The 14724-nt window shown below is 42.1% G+C and overlaps 1 protein-coding gene across 1 annotated transcript in view; it reads left to right on the top strand.

The window, feature by feature from the left end:
* Window positions 1-3802: 3802 nt before the first annotated feature.
* The window catches only part of IPO7 (importin 7), a 36110-nt gene continuing 25188 nt past the window's right edge, over window positions 3803-14724 (top strand). The window contains exons 1-3 of the mRNA XM_032187753.1: window positions 3803-3918; window positions 12387-12468; window positions 14416-14569. Of these exons, the coding sequence (XP_032043644.1) occupies window positions 3835-3918; window positions 12387-12468; window positions 14416-14569 (320 nt within the window). The 5' untranslated portion in view covers window positions 3803-3834. The remainder of the gene's footprint in view (window positions 3919-12386; window positions 12469-14415; window positions 14570-14724) is intronic.

Genomic DNA, 14724 nt, shown 5'->3' on the forward strand with positions numbered 1-14724 from the left:
CACACTTCTAGTATGTATGTTTTCTTTGATCCTTACTGTTTCACCTCCCTCTTTAAAAATAAGCTACCCATTGCAAATGGCATCAACAAATTGTTCAGATCTGCGATAAAATCCTTTTTAACCTCATGTGTGCTTCTTCTTAGAGCTAGTGTCCAGTCTACCTGAAATGTCCAGCCTGGCTGAATCCAGTATTTATTAATTTCTGTGAGCCATTTGTGAATTTAACCCTGTGGTGAGATTAGTTACTGCTACTATTTTTGGGCCTGCAGGGATAGAAATGCAAACGTTGTTGTGAAGGTAAACATTCCCTGGCATACACTGTCTTCTGTTTCAGAATACTCAGACTCTGGATAATGGCTTACATGTTCTTCTGCATTTTTTTTTTTGGCCTCCACTTTTGTATACAAATGGCAGCAGCTTTGGTGACTAGCTTCTGTGGCTACTGCTCTGGCTACACTGTTGTGCTTCTTTTCCCTGCAGCATTTTGCATCTGTAAAACTGACAAAGAGTATTATGTATAACCAGCACCTCATGAGCCCTTTGTCCTCTCAAGTGTTTATTTTTCTTTTTAGAGAAAACGCACTCCGTCTCAAAATTTGTTGATCAGCTTAGTGTCTCAGTTCTCTCTGGTTAGAGGCATTATTGCTTTGCTCCTTTGATACAAAGAGCATTGAGATTTGATCTTGTTATCTGTGCTGTGACACAAAAGCATGGAAGATATTTTGTTGTAGCTCTTTGGATGATATTAAGTCTACAGTGTTTCACCTTTGTTTACATTTTGGAGAACATCCAGAAGAGGCATGTGACTGCAGATCTGGGCAGCATGTAGAAGCATGCTGTACGACATCATGTCCTGAAATGATGCTACATTGCCACTTGGGTCTGCTTGGTCTGTGTGTTTTCCAGGCTTACTTAGAAAGGCAGCCATTCATCGCTTCTTCACTGTTTAGTTTTAAAAATGAGGCACTAATTTTCATACCTGCAATAAATAAATAAATAAATAATCGATGTAAATTGTAAATTGCAAAAGTTTTTAGCATTATATTAAAAAATAAATAAAAACATTAAGCAGCAGTAAAAGAAACTGAGAGATATGGCTTTTAGTCCAGAAACAGTCATGGAAAAGCTACTGGTTTGGAAATTTTATCTATAAAAGCTACTCTGTTATGCTCTTTCATATTCTGAAAGATACTCTAGATAAACCTGAGTAATGGAGATTTTGCCATCTGAGATGGTGCCGGTTGGCCTGCCTTAGGCCATTCCCAGGGACTGAGGCCTTTACAATCAAGCTGGCTTCATGCAGGCTACATGTGGGGAACGGCCTGTGCCCATGCTACCCCAGTGTGTGGGAAACGTTTGCAGGACCACTAGCATAGTAGGGTGGCAACTGCAATCAAGCTTTAATGTGGCATTTCCCAAAGCTCTTTAACTTAACTAGCAAAGAGATAGCATCCTTTATCAATTCACTATTTTGTGTCACTTAATTTATATTGTTTGCCATAGGTATCTGCATTTCTGTTTTTTCCTTTGATACTGTTTCTTTGATAATGTGCCATCATTTTAGAATTGTCCCAGGATGGGCTGATTGTGAAACTTTTTTTTCTCTGTTGAATTATTTGACTGCTCGATAAACTCCTCTCACAGAAATAACAAAACCATTTTCGAGTATATCACTGAAAGGCACCTCCCAAAGAAGACAAGACACTGAATGACTCTATACTACCAATTCTATACTACAAATAGCTACACAAACAACTTATTTCCATAAAAAGCATTCCTTATTTTATTGTGATTATGCATGTAAGTGAAATTACTTCAGCGCCTAAGTGCTTGCAGGGGACAGCCTGCAGGAGCCCTTCACAGATGTTACACATGGAGTAGTAATTCGTGTCGAGAAAATGATTGATATTAATAAAGAAGGGGGAGATTTAGGAATGGGGCCATGGGGGTTGGAAAACCCCATGATTGAGATAACATTAGACTCTTATCGACGAGGCCATCAGGAATATAAAAGGGTTTAGAGGGAACAAATAAGGGTGATTCAGGAGACGCCATGCAGTCTGGGGTTTCTTGTTCTCCAGCTGGTTTCTTGTTCTCCAGCCGTTAAGGCATGGATGTTTCTGGGTGTTTGCTGCTGTTGTTACATTCGAAGCTGTTAGACCAATGAAAAGTTGTTTTGAAAAGAACTGCTGTGGGGAGAAGGGTATAAGAGGGGAAACTGCCCTCAAGAAAAAAAAAAGGCAGCATGATGAAGTTATATCAATAAAGAAGCAGGAAAAAGAAGTGAAGAGGAACAGGCTGGGAGAATGGAGACCAGGATGGGAACAGGCACATTGATCGCCTCATGAAGATAGGTTCGGCCAAACTCAGCAAACTGCTCAGAGAAGCTTGTACAGAAAGTCATTGGAAATGGGCGCACTGGAGCTGGAGAGAAGCTCGAGCTGAGAGAAGAGGACCCGTGCACACAACTGCCTCTCGCTGGTCAGCAGCTGCGTATTATCATACGTCCTTAGGAACAAAGACTGTCCTGGTAACCTTACAGCTCATTCTCCTTATTAATAATTGGACCGTTTATGATCCTGAAATATGGGACCAAACTGAGGTCAAGGTGTGGGACTCTGCAACTAAAAGCGACAAGGTTGCGGTGGGATTGCTCGGCACCTGGCGAGCAGTCTCTGAAGCCTTAAAGAGCCATGTGGAGCCACAATCACAAATGTGTGGCTTGCCAGACAGTGAGGGAGCTGCGGGCTCCTTTACTGATCCGACTGCTACGCCATCGGCCCCTCTGCCGCTACAGCCATCGAAGGCTTTTGCTGTTCCGCTCCCTGTTGACCTGGACGTGCCTTTTGACCCAGGCCTATTGGCCTTGAAAAGGAGATGGATATGCTTTTCTTCGATCCAGGAAGAACGGGATACCTAAGGCCTGAAGCAAGAAAAGGAATGGAAAATGGAGACTGTTAAGTTATGGAACTTAAAGGATTGTTTGTTACCTTTTCTGTATAGGCATACTCGGGTTATTATGTAAAGCAATGTTCTGTATACATGTGTTTAGAATGTTTGATGTTCGTGTGTGTGTGTTGGTGGAGTGTAGACTCCCCACACACCCAGTGCTGTTTACTTGCCTTTTATACCTGTTATAGCTTTTATACCTTTTAGAAATATGTTTTATAAATATTACAAAATTCAGATTGACTTGAGACCTCATTTATAACACAAAGGACCAACTGAGGCATCCTACTTCCAGCCCTGTGCCAGTCTCCAGTGACAAGGGCTCAGCTCACACTGGGTGTCTGGCAGTGCATGAACGTCTTCGTCACCTCAGCCTTGCCGATAAAGAACTTCTTTACCGAGGGGGTTGTGAGGCATTGGAACGGGCTGACCAGGGAAGTGGTGGAGTCACCATCCCTGGAGGTTAAAAGACGTTTAGATGTAGAGCTTGGTGATATGGGTTAGTGGAGGGCTGGTTGGTGTTAGGTCAGAGGTTGGACTGGGTGACCGTGAGGCCTCTCCCAACCGAGACGGTTCTGTGACTCTGTGCTTCTGTGACCTATGCGCAGCCGGCGGGGCACCAGGCAGGCGCCGGGCCTTGGAGCCCCCATCCCGCCTCCCTTGACAGGCGGCCCGGCGGCGGCCGCCTGGACTACAAGTCCCGTGGTGCCCCGCGGCGCGGCGGCGGAAGGGGCGCCGCTGCGGGCGGCGGCGGGGGGCAGCTCTATCCGGGCCCTGGGCGCTCCCCTTCCTTTCGCGCCGGCGGCCGCTGCGAGGCGGCGGCTCCATGTGCGCGCGGCGCGGCGCGGCCCCGGCTCCCGCCCTCCGCCTCCCGCCGCCGCCGCCATGGACCCCAGCACCATCATCGAGGCCCTGCGGGGCACCATGGACCCGGCGCTGCGGGAAGCGGCCGAGCGGCAGCTCAACGAGGTGAGCAAGGCCTGGCTGCGGCCGCCGAGGCCGGGGCAGGCCCGGGGGCGGCGGGGCAGGCCGCGGGAGGCGGCGGGGGGCGCCCCCCTTCCCCCCCCCGGGGGCCGGCCGTGCCCCGCCGCCCGCCGCGCATTGTCCCCGGCACACGGCAGCGGGGCCCGGCAGCGCCGGGCGGGGCCGCCGAGGGGCTGCGGCGGCGGCGGGAGGCGGCCGCTGCCCGCCCGGCCCGGCCCGGCGTGGCGCAGGGCCCCGGCTCCGGGCCTGCCGCCGCCTCCCGGCCTCGTGGCCCGGGCCGCGCCGCCGCAGGGCGCCTGCCTGGCTGCAGGCCGGGGGCTGGGGGCTGGGGGAGGGCAGGGGGCACGGCCCCGCTGTGTCATCCGCTCGCGGGTGGTGAGGGGGTGCCGCGGGCCCGGGAGGTCCCAGTGGGCAGGCCGCAGCGTGGGGAGGTTGCTGTAAGGCTGTGCTGCTTCACCTGGGGGCGGAAAGCTCTTCATTGATGAAGCTCAGGCTCAGGGCTTCTGAGCAGACTTGAAAAAAAGGCGTTCTAGCATTTGGCTTAGAGGAAAAGGGCTTCGCTTTCGCTATCACCATGTGGCAGCTCTCAGCGAGCCTTTTCCTTGGGATTTACCGCAAGTTTTCCCTCTGTTACTCTTAAGCAGACTTTAGGCCTACCAAGATAAGTCTTACGCAGTGGGTGTTCGCTAAGCCTAGATAAAAGTGGGCCGAGTGTCCTGCTGGCAGCAGTGAAACTTTCAAAAACTGAAGATACAACTTACCATGCTATTAAAATGTGTGATTAAACTGCATTCTTGGAAGCCATTTAATAAACGAATATTAGGTACATTTGAAATCCATGCTTGTGAAACTACTCGATGGTTAAGTTAGATTTGTATGAAGTTTTTCTTCTCTTTTTGTAAGAAGTGTTTTTTGTCTTTCTTAAGCCAAAAGGATAGTAATGCAATTGCATACGAAGACAACAATATATACGGAATCTCAAACTGTCTCTAAAATGCAAATTTTTGTGTTCTGTGCATGTTAATATCCATATATAGTAACTTACTTCAAATCTATTCTAGCGATATTGTGCAGGTATTGAGTTGCTGGATGTGCTGCAAGTTGTGTTCTCTGCCATTTAGGTTCTTCAGCAAATAGTTAACTGTCATATGAAGGATCGTGCTAACCATGAGCTGGCTTTTGTTCATGTTTCTGAACGTTTTTGAACCAAAATGCAGCCTACCATGTACTACACAAGTATTAAATTGGAATAAAATCCAAATACGTGTCCCTCTAAAAGCACCAGATGTTACTGAATCGTTGTGTAAGAATTACTTGAAATGTAGCCTCACTGATCTTTCACAGACCATTTGTGATTAAAAGAAAGTTAAACCCTAAATCTGCAAGCATTTGTACATGTATGTAGTTTTATTCAAGTGCATGGTTCTGTTTTTACATAGTGTTTTCGAAATGGAATATGTATTCTCTTGCAGGCTTCTGGTCTGAATTTGGTAGCTGTTGGAGCAATTGTGTTATCAGTTAATATTTAATATCAGTTAATTTTTCAGATGTCTTTTTTGTTGTGCAGGTAAAATCATACGGCAGTGAATTACCTTCTTGTACGTGGCCAGGGACACCCAAGTATTTTTATAATTTAAGTCTGTTGTCCTTGGATGACCTTATATTTTTATCTTTAATTTGCTTGAAATGTGTATGTTGAGCTGATGAGACTAGTTTTCAGTAGATGGATCGCTGTACCTTATCAGAAAAGAAGGACCTTCATTCAGTAATTGATATTTCTAATTAATGGAAGGGTTAAATATCTAGACCTGTGTGCATCATACCCTATTAAGCAAGGCTTTCCACTGACAATAGGAAAGGACTTGGGTGTATGATTCTTGATTTGTCCAGGCCTTGTTATTTTTCTTTGACCTTAGCTAAGTCATGAATTCTTCTGTGCTTTATTTCTTCTTTCACTTCAGCTTTTTTCAAGTTCTATTGCCTGCACTTACAATGCTGTGAGAACTGGAGTTGAGATGTGCGAACTGCAGGTGTCTCAGGGTTCCCAGTCTCTTTGGTTTTAGTTTCTTTACTGCGAAGGCAAACGATAGAGAACGATACCACTGGTGTCCAACGTGGAGTTTCCAGCTTCTCATATGAACTCCGACTGATGATATGTCCTGGGGTGTTTGCACATCCCTGTCCCCAACTTACAGAGGAAATAGATGTTTCACAAGGACTTAAAAAACCAGACTCTTCAAGTAAGCTACTGGAAAACAGTAGGAAGACTTCAGATGCCTTTTGAAACAGTCTTTGTGCTGTGTGTGGTGTTTCCTAGAAATGGTGATGAAAATAGATATTTTTAACTACACGGCTATGGAACGACACTGAAAATAATGCGCAGTGCTTCATCTTTCAGTATCAACACGTTCGTAAAGGTGCTGTTGGTAGATAATGCTTTTCTTGCAGGTGTCTCTTTGTAATTCCAGGGAATTTTGTATTGTAACTGTTCCATACGTTCTGTGAGTATTTTAGATTAACCTCAGTACATATGAACTACTTTTTACAATAGCTATCCAACTTTTGTGTCTGAGGATGGAATAAAAGAATAATAATGAAGGTTAACCCCAGTAACTCATTATGAAGTGAGAGCTTAACAGAGTTGAAGGGAAATGTTACCCTGTTGCTCTGTTGGAAAAGTGCTTTTCAGAAGTAAGATTCACGCCTTTTTTGTGTTCTGATATATGTAATGGGAAGGAAAAATGCTGCAGCTTGTTGACGAGTCAGCGTAGCATGCAATCAGTTTAACAGACACAGGAGGGCCTAGCGTAGTGTCTTTCATTGCCTGCTTAGTAGATACAAATGCCAGAATGAGGGAATGATTAAATAAAATGATTGGACTCTATTGGGAGCTTCGGAGTGAAAAGGTCTTGCAGGGGAGAAAGCAAGCTTCTTATGATATACTTTGCACTCAGGGATTTTGAAATACTGAAATGGGATGTTCTGGAATGCTTTGGGGTAGGTATCTGTAGCGTTACTCTATTTTTATTTATTTTTTGGTTTTGGAGGTCTAACATGGTCTTCATGTGTGGCACCTACAGCTATATACCGTAGTAGTGTGTAAGACCAAGAATAGAGCGTGAGTTTCGTGGCTCTGTCTGGTTACCAGATCATGGGAACTTCTTTTAAAGTTCTTGGTATGACGTGTTATGAAATGAACGTGATAATTTCCACTTCTATCATTTCCATTTCCTCTTTTTTCCAGTTCTGTGTTTTGGTATGTGGTAGATGAGAGATGCTTTGTGAAAGGGTGGTTTTAAATTGTGTGTATTAAGGATGGTTCAACACCAGAAATCCCCACAGGGGCAGTAAGGAATCAAGGGAGCCTTCAACAGGAAGAAGTTACATGCTTAAATCATGTTAACTAGTACAAGGTAAATCCAGCAGACAGAGCCACGTGCTGCCTTCTCATGACTGAGCAAGCAGCTACCATGTGTGCTTAGCTAGCTTTTGCTGAGAGCATGTTCCTTTTCCCTCTGAGTAGCAGAGCTCATCGGTGTCACAACTTGCAGACAGTGCTCTGGTGAAATGAGCATCAAATAAATGTGCGAGGTGTGATACACGTGTATTTGGTGGACCTCAAGCTTAGTTTACATACACGTTACAGCTGTGGAAGAGGTGGTAGAACGAGCTTGCAAAAACCTGAGGTCAGAATGACTTCCACACCTGCTGAGTTCTTAAAAAAGAACTGAAAGTGTTACAGAGCAGTTTGCTGATTCAGCTTGGCCTTACAGTTCCTGGCCTTACATTAAGATGAAAGTTTTTTTTGTTTTGTTTTGTTTTTTTAATAGAAATGTAACAACTGTGTGGTCACCTAGTGCTGTTACAGCCTAGATTCTTAAAAAACAAGTCACATAAACTATTCAGAATTGGAATGGAGGAGAAGTAGTAAATCTGTATTTCTTCAGCTCATGGGAAAAAAATTATAGCCTTTATTTAAATGTGTGCTGTTTTGAATAATTGTGTTAATAACCTAGGGTTTCAGTTCAGCAACATATTTAGTAAATCTTTTAGTACCGTTCTGTTCGGCATTTTCGGTGAAGAGCTCCTTAGAGTACTGTGTCTGTTACAGTACGGTCAGTTCTCCATGTCTGACAAGAATGCACGGAGGTCTTTGCACCTGAGATGAAACTTGTTTGTTAGTGGCGTGCTGGCTTTCTGTAAGACATGAGTAACTCTTTTATTAAAGAATGTGACTGACTTTCATGGGTATCACTGGTGGGGAAAAAAGTACCTTTGTGTACCATAATTAGCTGTCGTTAGTTCTGTATGCCATGAGACCGTGTCTTTAATGTGAACTTCAGACTTGATGCACATTTCAGATTGAGGCTGGCATGACACGTGTACTGACCAAACTGCTGTGGCACATGCTAGCAAAGCAACTCTGCTAGGAAAACCTGCGATGAAATATGAGCAAAGATTGTATGTTCTGGAATACTGACTGATACTAACGGACAGTGGTGCAATGTTTGTGGTCTGATAGAACACATTCCTCAGCTAGTGAGGCTGCATAGCAGGAATTGCTCTTGGGAAAAGTCCCTGAATTCTTTGGCTCTTAGACAACAAAGTCATACCAGTGACACGGCATGTTTGAAGAGTTGTAAGGGAGAAGGACTAGAAATGACTTTTTTTATGTTGACTTACGTGTTGGGAAATAGTCTTTCGGACAGAACCATTTTTTTTTAATTGTCCCTGTAATTCTCTTAGTTTCCTATTTCTAGAGGTGAAGAGTATTTATAACCAAGGGGCAGAAGACCAGGTTTTACTTACGTCAAAACTTTAGTCGCAGAAATAGTTTCTGTTCTCACACGCTTTAGAGTAAGTAATAGAAGCCCTTGCAAAATCCTGATTTTGATCCTTGAATTGTGCAGGCCTGGAAGTGCTCTGTAGGTTAACGCTGTTTCCCAGTGGCTTCCATGGACCTGGCATCAGTGCATTTCTTTCTGAAGACTGGGGTATGCAAATGCCCGCAGAACCCTCGGTGTTCAGGTTCAGTTTGCTGGTACATATTCAATGAATCTTCATTTGTGAAGTATTTTGGCTAATCACATCCACCAAAAGCCAGTGTTTGTATAGAATATATAGCTAAAATAGGTGTGCTTTTCTGGTGGTGTTTTTTTAGCAGTGGTGTCAATGAACAGGAAGAACATGATGTCCCGAGGGTCAGCCATCTTTGGACAGCAAAAATACTAATGACTAAAATAGCCAAAATGATGTGTGTTCAGTATTTTTAATGCCATAGATACAAAATTGGCACCTACGTGATTCTCGTATTAAGTGCAGTTGTTTTATCTGAGTGCCAAGAAAAGATTGGATGTTCTTTTTAATAGTAACACAAAACAAGGGAGCACGTGGCCAGTTCTGTAGTACCTAGGGTTTTATTTGACCATGCAGTAGACCCATGCCTTCATGTAGCAGGCCTTCCTCCTCACATTGCAGCTTCTCTGGAAGCGTGTTCCTTGTGGAGGGATGGGAGAGGTGGTTGGGGAGAGTTTGGAGTTCCTTGATATTTTCTATAGAATGCTAAGTAGTGTTCATGGGGCTCTGTGTGAATTGAATTATAAACCAAAAGTGGTATTGAGGGCAAAGTACAAGTTCCTTCAAATGCTACCTTGTATGAAAATCACAAGCTATTTCTAGCCTGAATCCGTGCTTTGAACCACTGAAGGTGATGGAGTGGCTCATCTCTATGATGGGTTGGTGTAGGATGCTTGAAATACTCATAAGGGTGATACTGCTAAGATCTTAGAAAACCAAGACAATGTATAGACGTTTTGGTCCTATAATTTTAAACTTTATAATAGTTCACAGAATCCAGTGAAAATGTTAATTCCATGTACTAATATAATTGACATTTTTAGGAGCTTGCTACAATCACAGTCTGTCCTGATTTTTTTATGTAGGAAAGATTTTTTTTGTGATTAACTCTATTAAAATTTCAATGTGTGGCAGTTTGGCTATATGTTGCTGCCTGTTTTTGTTGCTTCTTTCTTTTAGAACACTTAACATCTTTTTATTCAATTTGTTTTGTTATTCCCATCAGTTTCTTCATAGTTCTTAAGCATCTCATTGTATTTTTATATTTTTAATTCAAGTATCATCTACAGCAGCTTTACTTACAAGATTAGTTACTGTTTATCAGGAAAAAAATTCATTTTCAATATTCTAGGATTCAGTACTTCTTAATGCATTTCATGTTTGTAAATTATGAGTAACTTTTGGTTTTAAAAAGGTAGTTGTGTATCGTATTCATGATGGAATGATATCAACTTGCATTTTACGTCTCTTTTATGCAGACTGTTAATATAACCAACCATTGACACTAACATTAGGCATATTATTGAATACTGTGCTGAATTAGGGTCTACTGTCATTAGGCGTGTGTTGAAGAAGTGTGTGTTAATGCTGCTTAAGAAAAAGGAATTGATTAGTCTTGGAGATGTAGTAGAAATTAATATCAACAAGTAAATGTTATTTAAAATGTTTTCAACTGTCAAATGGTCAAATATACTTTTTTTTTAATTTGAAAGGATATTTTCTTCTTCAGGGAAATCAGAGGGGCATAGCTCAGGAAGATGCATGCTTGTATTGCAGTGTCACTTAGTCCCAATTCATCCCAACACCCTCCGCACATAAGCATTTGGCACGGACCAGATGCAAGCGTTGCTTCTGCGAGTTTTCTGTAGTCTGTAGGTTTGTAGTGCACAGGGTGAGTATGTACAACACTTCAATATACGTTGGGGAGATTCTTCAGTCAAGTTTATTCCTCATTTAAAATTGGGTAAGATAGGCAACAAGCTATACTAAGAAAATTTTGGCACAAATGCTGGAACAAATACTAAGTCCCAGGTTGTGCCTTTTGTGCTTCTTCATACTAGAACATTTTGGAGACGTTTTTTGGAGCTTGGAGGTAAAAACCTGGTGTGAAAGGAGAGAGCTGGGCAGTGTTAAATGCTTAGAAGGAGTGTTGTTGACATTTCATAATGTCAATGAGCTCTTAATCCTTCAGAAAGCTAGTTGGATAGTCTCTTTATGATGGGTGTTTGCTCTGACGTGGAGTCGGAGACATTCTTTTACTTGTTTTTTGATGAATGAAAACTGTCATGGTTTTCAAAGGACTTATTTGCTTCATGTAGGAAACAATAAGGTGATTAATATGTAGGTAAGAGATGTTTTCCTAATAACAAGTGGAGATATTTAGGTCTATGCAGTTGTCTTTGATAGACATGCTGCAAAGAGCACATGAAACAATTTTGGCATCTTAGTGAGGATAAAACAGATGTGTGTTGTGGCAATTAGGATAAGAGGCTTGGAAGAACGAGGTTAGGAGGACTCTGCAGGTCCTCTGGTCCAGTCCCCTGAAGCAAAGTTGGTTTCAGAGTTAGATGAGGTAGGTGGGGACCTTCTCCAGTGGAGGTTGGAATATTTGAAGGGCCAGCCCCGCTGCCTGCCTGGGCAGGCTGTTCCAGTACTTGACCCTCGTTGGTGCAAGGGAATTTTGCCTTGTGTAGAACAGGAATTTCCCTTGCTGCAGCTCATAGCCGTTGACTCTTGACCTTGAAGAAAATGATGATGTTTTCCAACTTGAAAAAGCACATCAAGTTTTTGAGAGTTAAAATTTTCTTCTCGGAAGGAAGTTCATTAAGCGTCTCGAGTTTTTGGTGTCGGAAGGTGTCGAGGGATGCTGTGCGCATGGTAAATGTCAGCTTCCTCAGGTTGAAAATATGATGTAGTATTTAGTACATCAGTGACATTGCTCCTTATTGTAAAACAAATCGTGTTTTGCCTTTGTTTGGAAGTGAACTCTCGCAAATCGTTAGATGTTACTCTGAAACTGCATTTAGGTCTCCGTACTGTTAGCTTGCTGTTGTGTAGTTAGGCTAGCAGTTGCTGCAGTAAAGAATTAATGGTCACTTTAAGCCATTTTGATCAGAAGGGTGAACTATAACTTGAATATGCTTGGTTAAGGCTGGGCATAGTTTTAAACCACAGGTTGCCATCTGTTGCTTTGATTATTACCTAATGAATTGTTTAACAATTATTTGTTTACATAATACCTTGCTTGAGGTCACTGTAAAATTGCTGTGCTTGCTTTTTGTCTGGCTACTCAGATATTCTTTGAGGTGTTCACTTGTTTAGTGACTGTAAAAGGCTGATTCCCAAAGCCTGTTAAATGATTTCTTCAACTCTACCCAAAATAATAGGGTTTTGCCTCCACCATGCTGTCTGTCTTCAGAGTACAGCGAGCATGAAATTTTGGAATGGTTTAGTTTATCTACTGTGAAACTGAAATGCTGCTATTCTGACTGCATTACAATGTTGTAAAGAGATGGTAATAGCAAACAGGAGTACTCTAAAACTTGATGAACTATGACTAAGCTATACTAATTTCTTAACTTTTTTGTCCTCTACAGGCTCATAAGTCAGTGAACTTTGTTTCAACTTTGCTTCAGATCACCATGTCCGAGCAACTGGATTTACCAGTGAGACAGGCAGGCAAGTTTTCAAATCCTTTAATTGTTTTCACTTTAATGGTGCATGCGCACAGGTGTGTATTCAGATATTGTATCACAACTGGGTTATTAGAGAACTCTAATGTTTTTTATCTCAAACACGGGAAAATTGGGAGTCGTCACAGTTAACCATCATAAACTGCATCTGGAACCCTGCACTAAATAAGGAAGAGAGAAACTCTTCAGTGGTTGTTCCCCTTTGTCTCTAGTGAATAACGGTCTTTGGGAAACCAGACTAGTTCATGATGATGGTACACTTGGCCCAAGGAGGTAATTTTACATTGTACTAATAAAGCTAATGTTCTTGAACATTATAATTGGAAGAAAACACATTGTCATTTGGAAGTGCTGATTTGAGTGAGCAATCACTAAAATTGGATCTTGAATATTGGCAGGTCCAAACATCACCTTACAGCTACTATGATTACTTGGTAAGAGGTTTCTAAAACAATACCTCAGTGGTTTCTGACAGTTCAGGAGATGTGACCTTGATCACTTAGGTGAACCTTCCAGGTAGTAGATTATCTGAAGTTGTAGTGTAAGCGTAACTTGCATTTTTCTGATTTTGGGAGGATAATGCTTAGATGTGTCAAAAATGTTACTGTTTAACATGTATAATGTGAAAAAGGAGAACGTTTGAAAACAACCTCTTGAAATTCAGCCTTAGTTTAAGCTAATTTAAAAAAAAAAAAAAGGCTGTAGGGAGTGGAGAAAACACATGCAACACGTGTCTTAGAAACAGTGCATGTTTTGCAAAGCAGCTAATGATATGATTAAAATCCCCTGAGGACAGGCTGAGTTTTGCATCACTTCAGTGTTGTTATAGCATGTATCTACAGATCGTTTCAGACCTTTGCAGACCCTTTCAAAAGCAGTTTGGCTTCTGAGTGTTCAGAAGGTGCATGTGAAATTTGAGAAATCACTTTATGGATTTGTATGTAGAATTAGATTAATGTTAACTTTGATGTTAGTTTGTAATTTGACATTACATTTTGTATTTTGTAAGTCTTTCAAGCACTTTATTCTGTATTCTGCCATATAAGCAGTTTAGATGTGGTTGTCATGTGGCAAAAGCAGGTGTTTGTGCCAGTAGCCCAACTGCTACAAAGTGGTGTGGCCCAGAAACTTGGTATAAAGGAACTGTGGTTTTCTTTACCATTCAGTCCTGTATCACAGACTTGATTAAATTTTTTGCCTACAAAATACAAGGATGGCTTTAGATAGTCATTAGTATTAATTTTCTCAGTTTTAATGAAAATTGTGAGAAAAAGACTACAAAGGATTTTTCAGCATTGTAGTGCTAAAATGCAACATGAGCTCTTTTATATGTAATATGAAAGCAGCATACTTCATGTTTTCATATGGAAACACGTCCTTTACGTTACTATAAATACATTAAAATAAATGGGTGAAGGAATATCAACACAGAAAACTGATAGGTTAATCACAGCATTGTAGGGGTTAGAAGGGACCTCAAGAGATTATTGGGTCCAGCAGGCTTCCTAGAGCAGGTTGCCCAGGTAGGCGTCCAGACAGGCCTTGAATATCTCGGGAGAAGGAGACCCCACAACCTCCCTGGGCAGCCTGTCCCAGTGCTCCGTCACCCTCACCAGGAAGAAGTTCTTTCACATGTTGGTGCGGAACTGCCTGGGCTCCATTTTGTGGCCATTGCCCCTTGTCCTGTCCCCACAGACCACTGAAAAGAGGTTGGCCACATCCCTCTGTCTCGCACACTTCAGATATTTGTAAACACTGATAAAATCTTAATTTGCACATTTTTGTTAATTTTGCATGTATTTTGATCCTAGTAGTCAGATATGATCAGTGTATTATTAGTAATTTGTCTGTTTTGTTCTAAATTAGAATGATCTCTGCAAAATCTGTTTTGTACTTGGAATGGCTATGAGCTGATTTCTCTCTCCTATGATAGGAGTTATCTACTTGAAAAATATGATAACCCAGTATTGGCCAGATCGTGAAACTGCACCAGGAGAGATTCCACCTTACTCCATCCCAGAAGAAGATAGACACTGTATTCGTGAAAATATTGTAGAAGCCATTATTCACTCTCCTGAGCTGATTAGGTATGCTGTTTTAACCTGGTTTTGGATTCTGTTTTCTGACTGCATTTTTGCACAACTAAGATAATCTGGATGTTAAGCATTGTTGTTTTATGCTGCTGCATACTTAAGCGTAGGATTCCTGTAGATGGAAAGACAATTTTCAACTGGTGCTGCAC

The sequence above is a fragment of the Aythya fuligula genome, chromosome 5 (genome assembly GCF_009819795.1).
Source record: "Aythya fuligula isolate bAytFul2 chromosome 5, bAytFul2.pri, whole genome shotgun sequence".
In the NCBI taxonomy this organism is placed as follows: Eukaryota; Metazoa; Chordata; class Aves; order Anseriformes; family Anatidae; genus Aythya; species Aythya fuligula.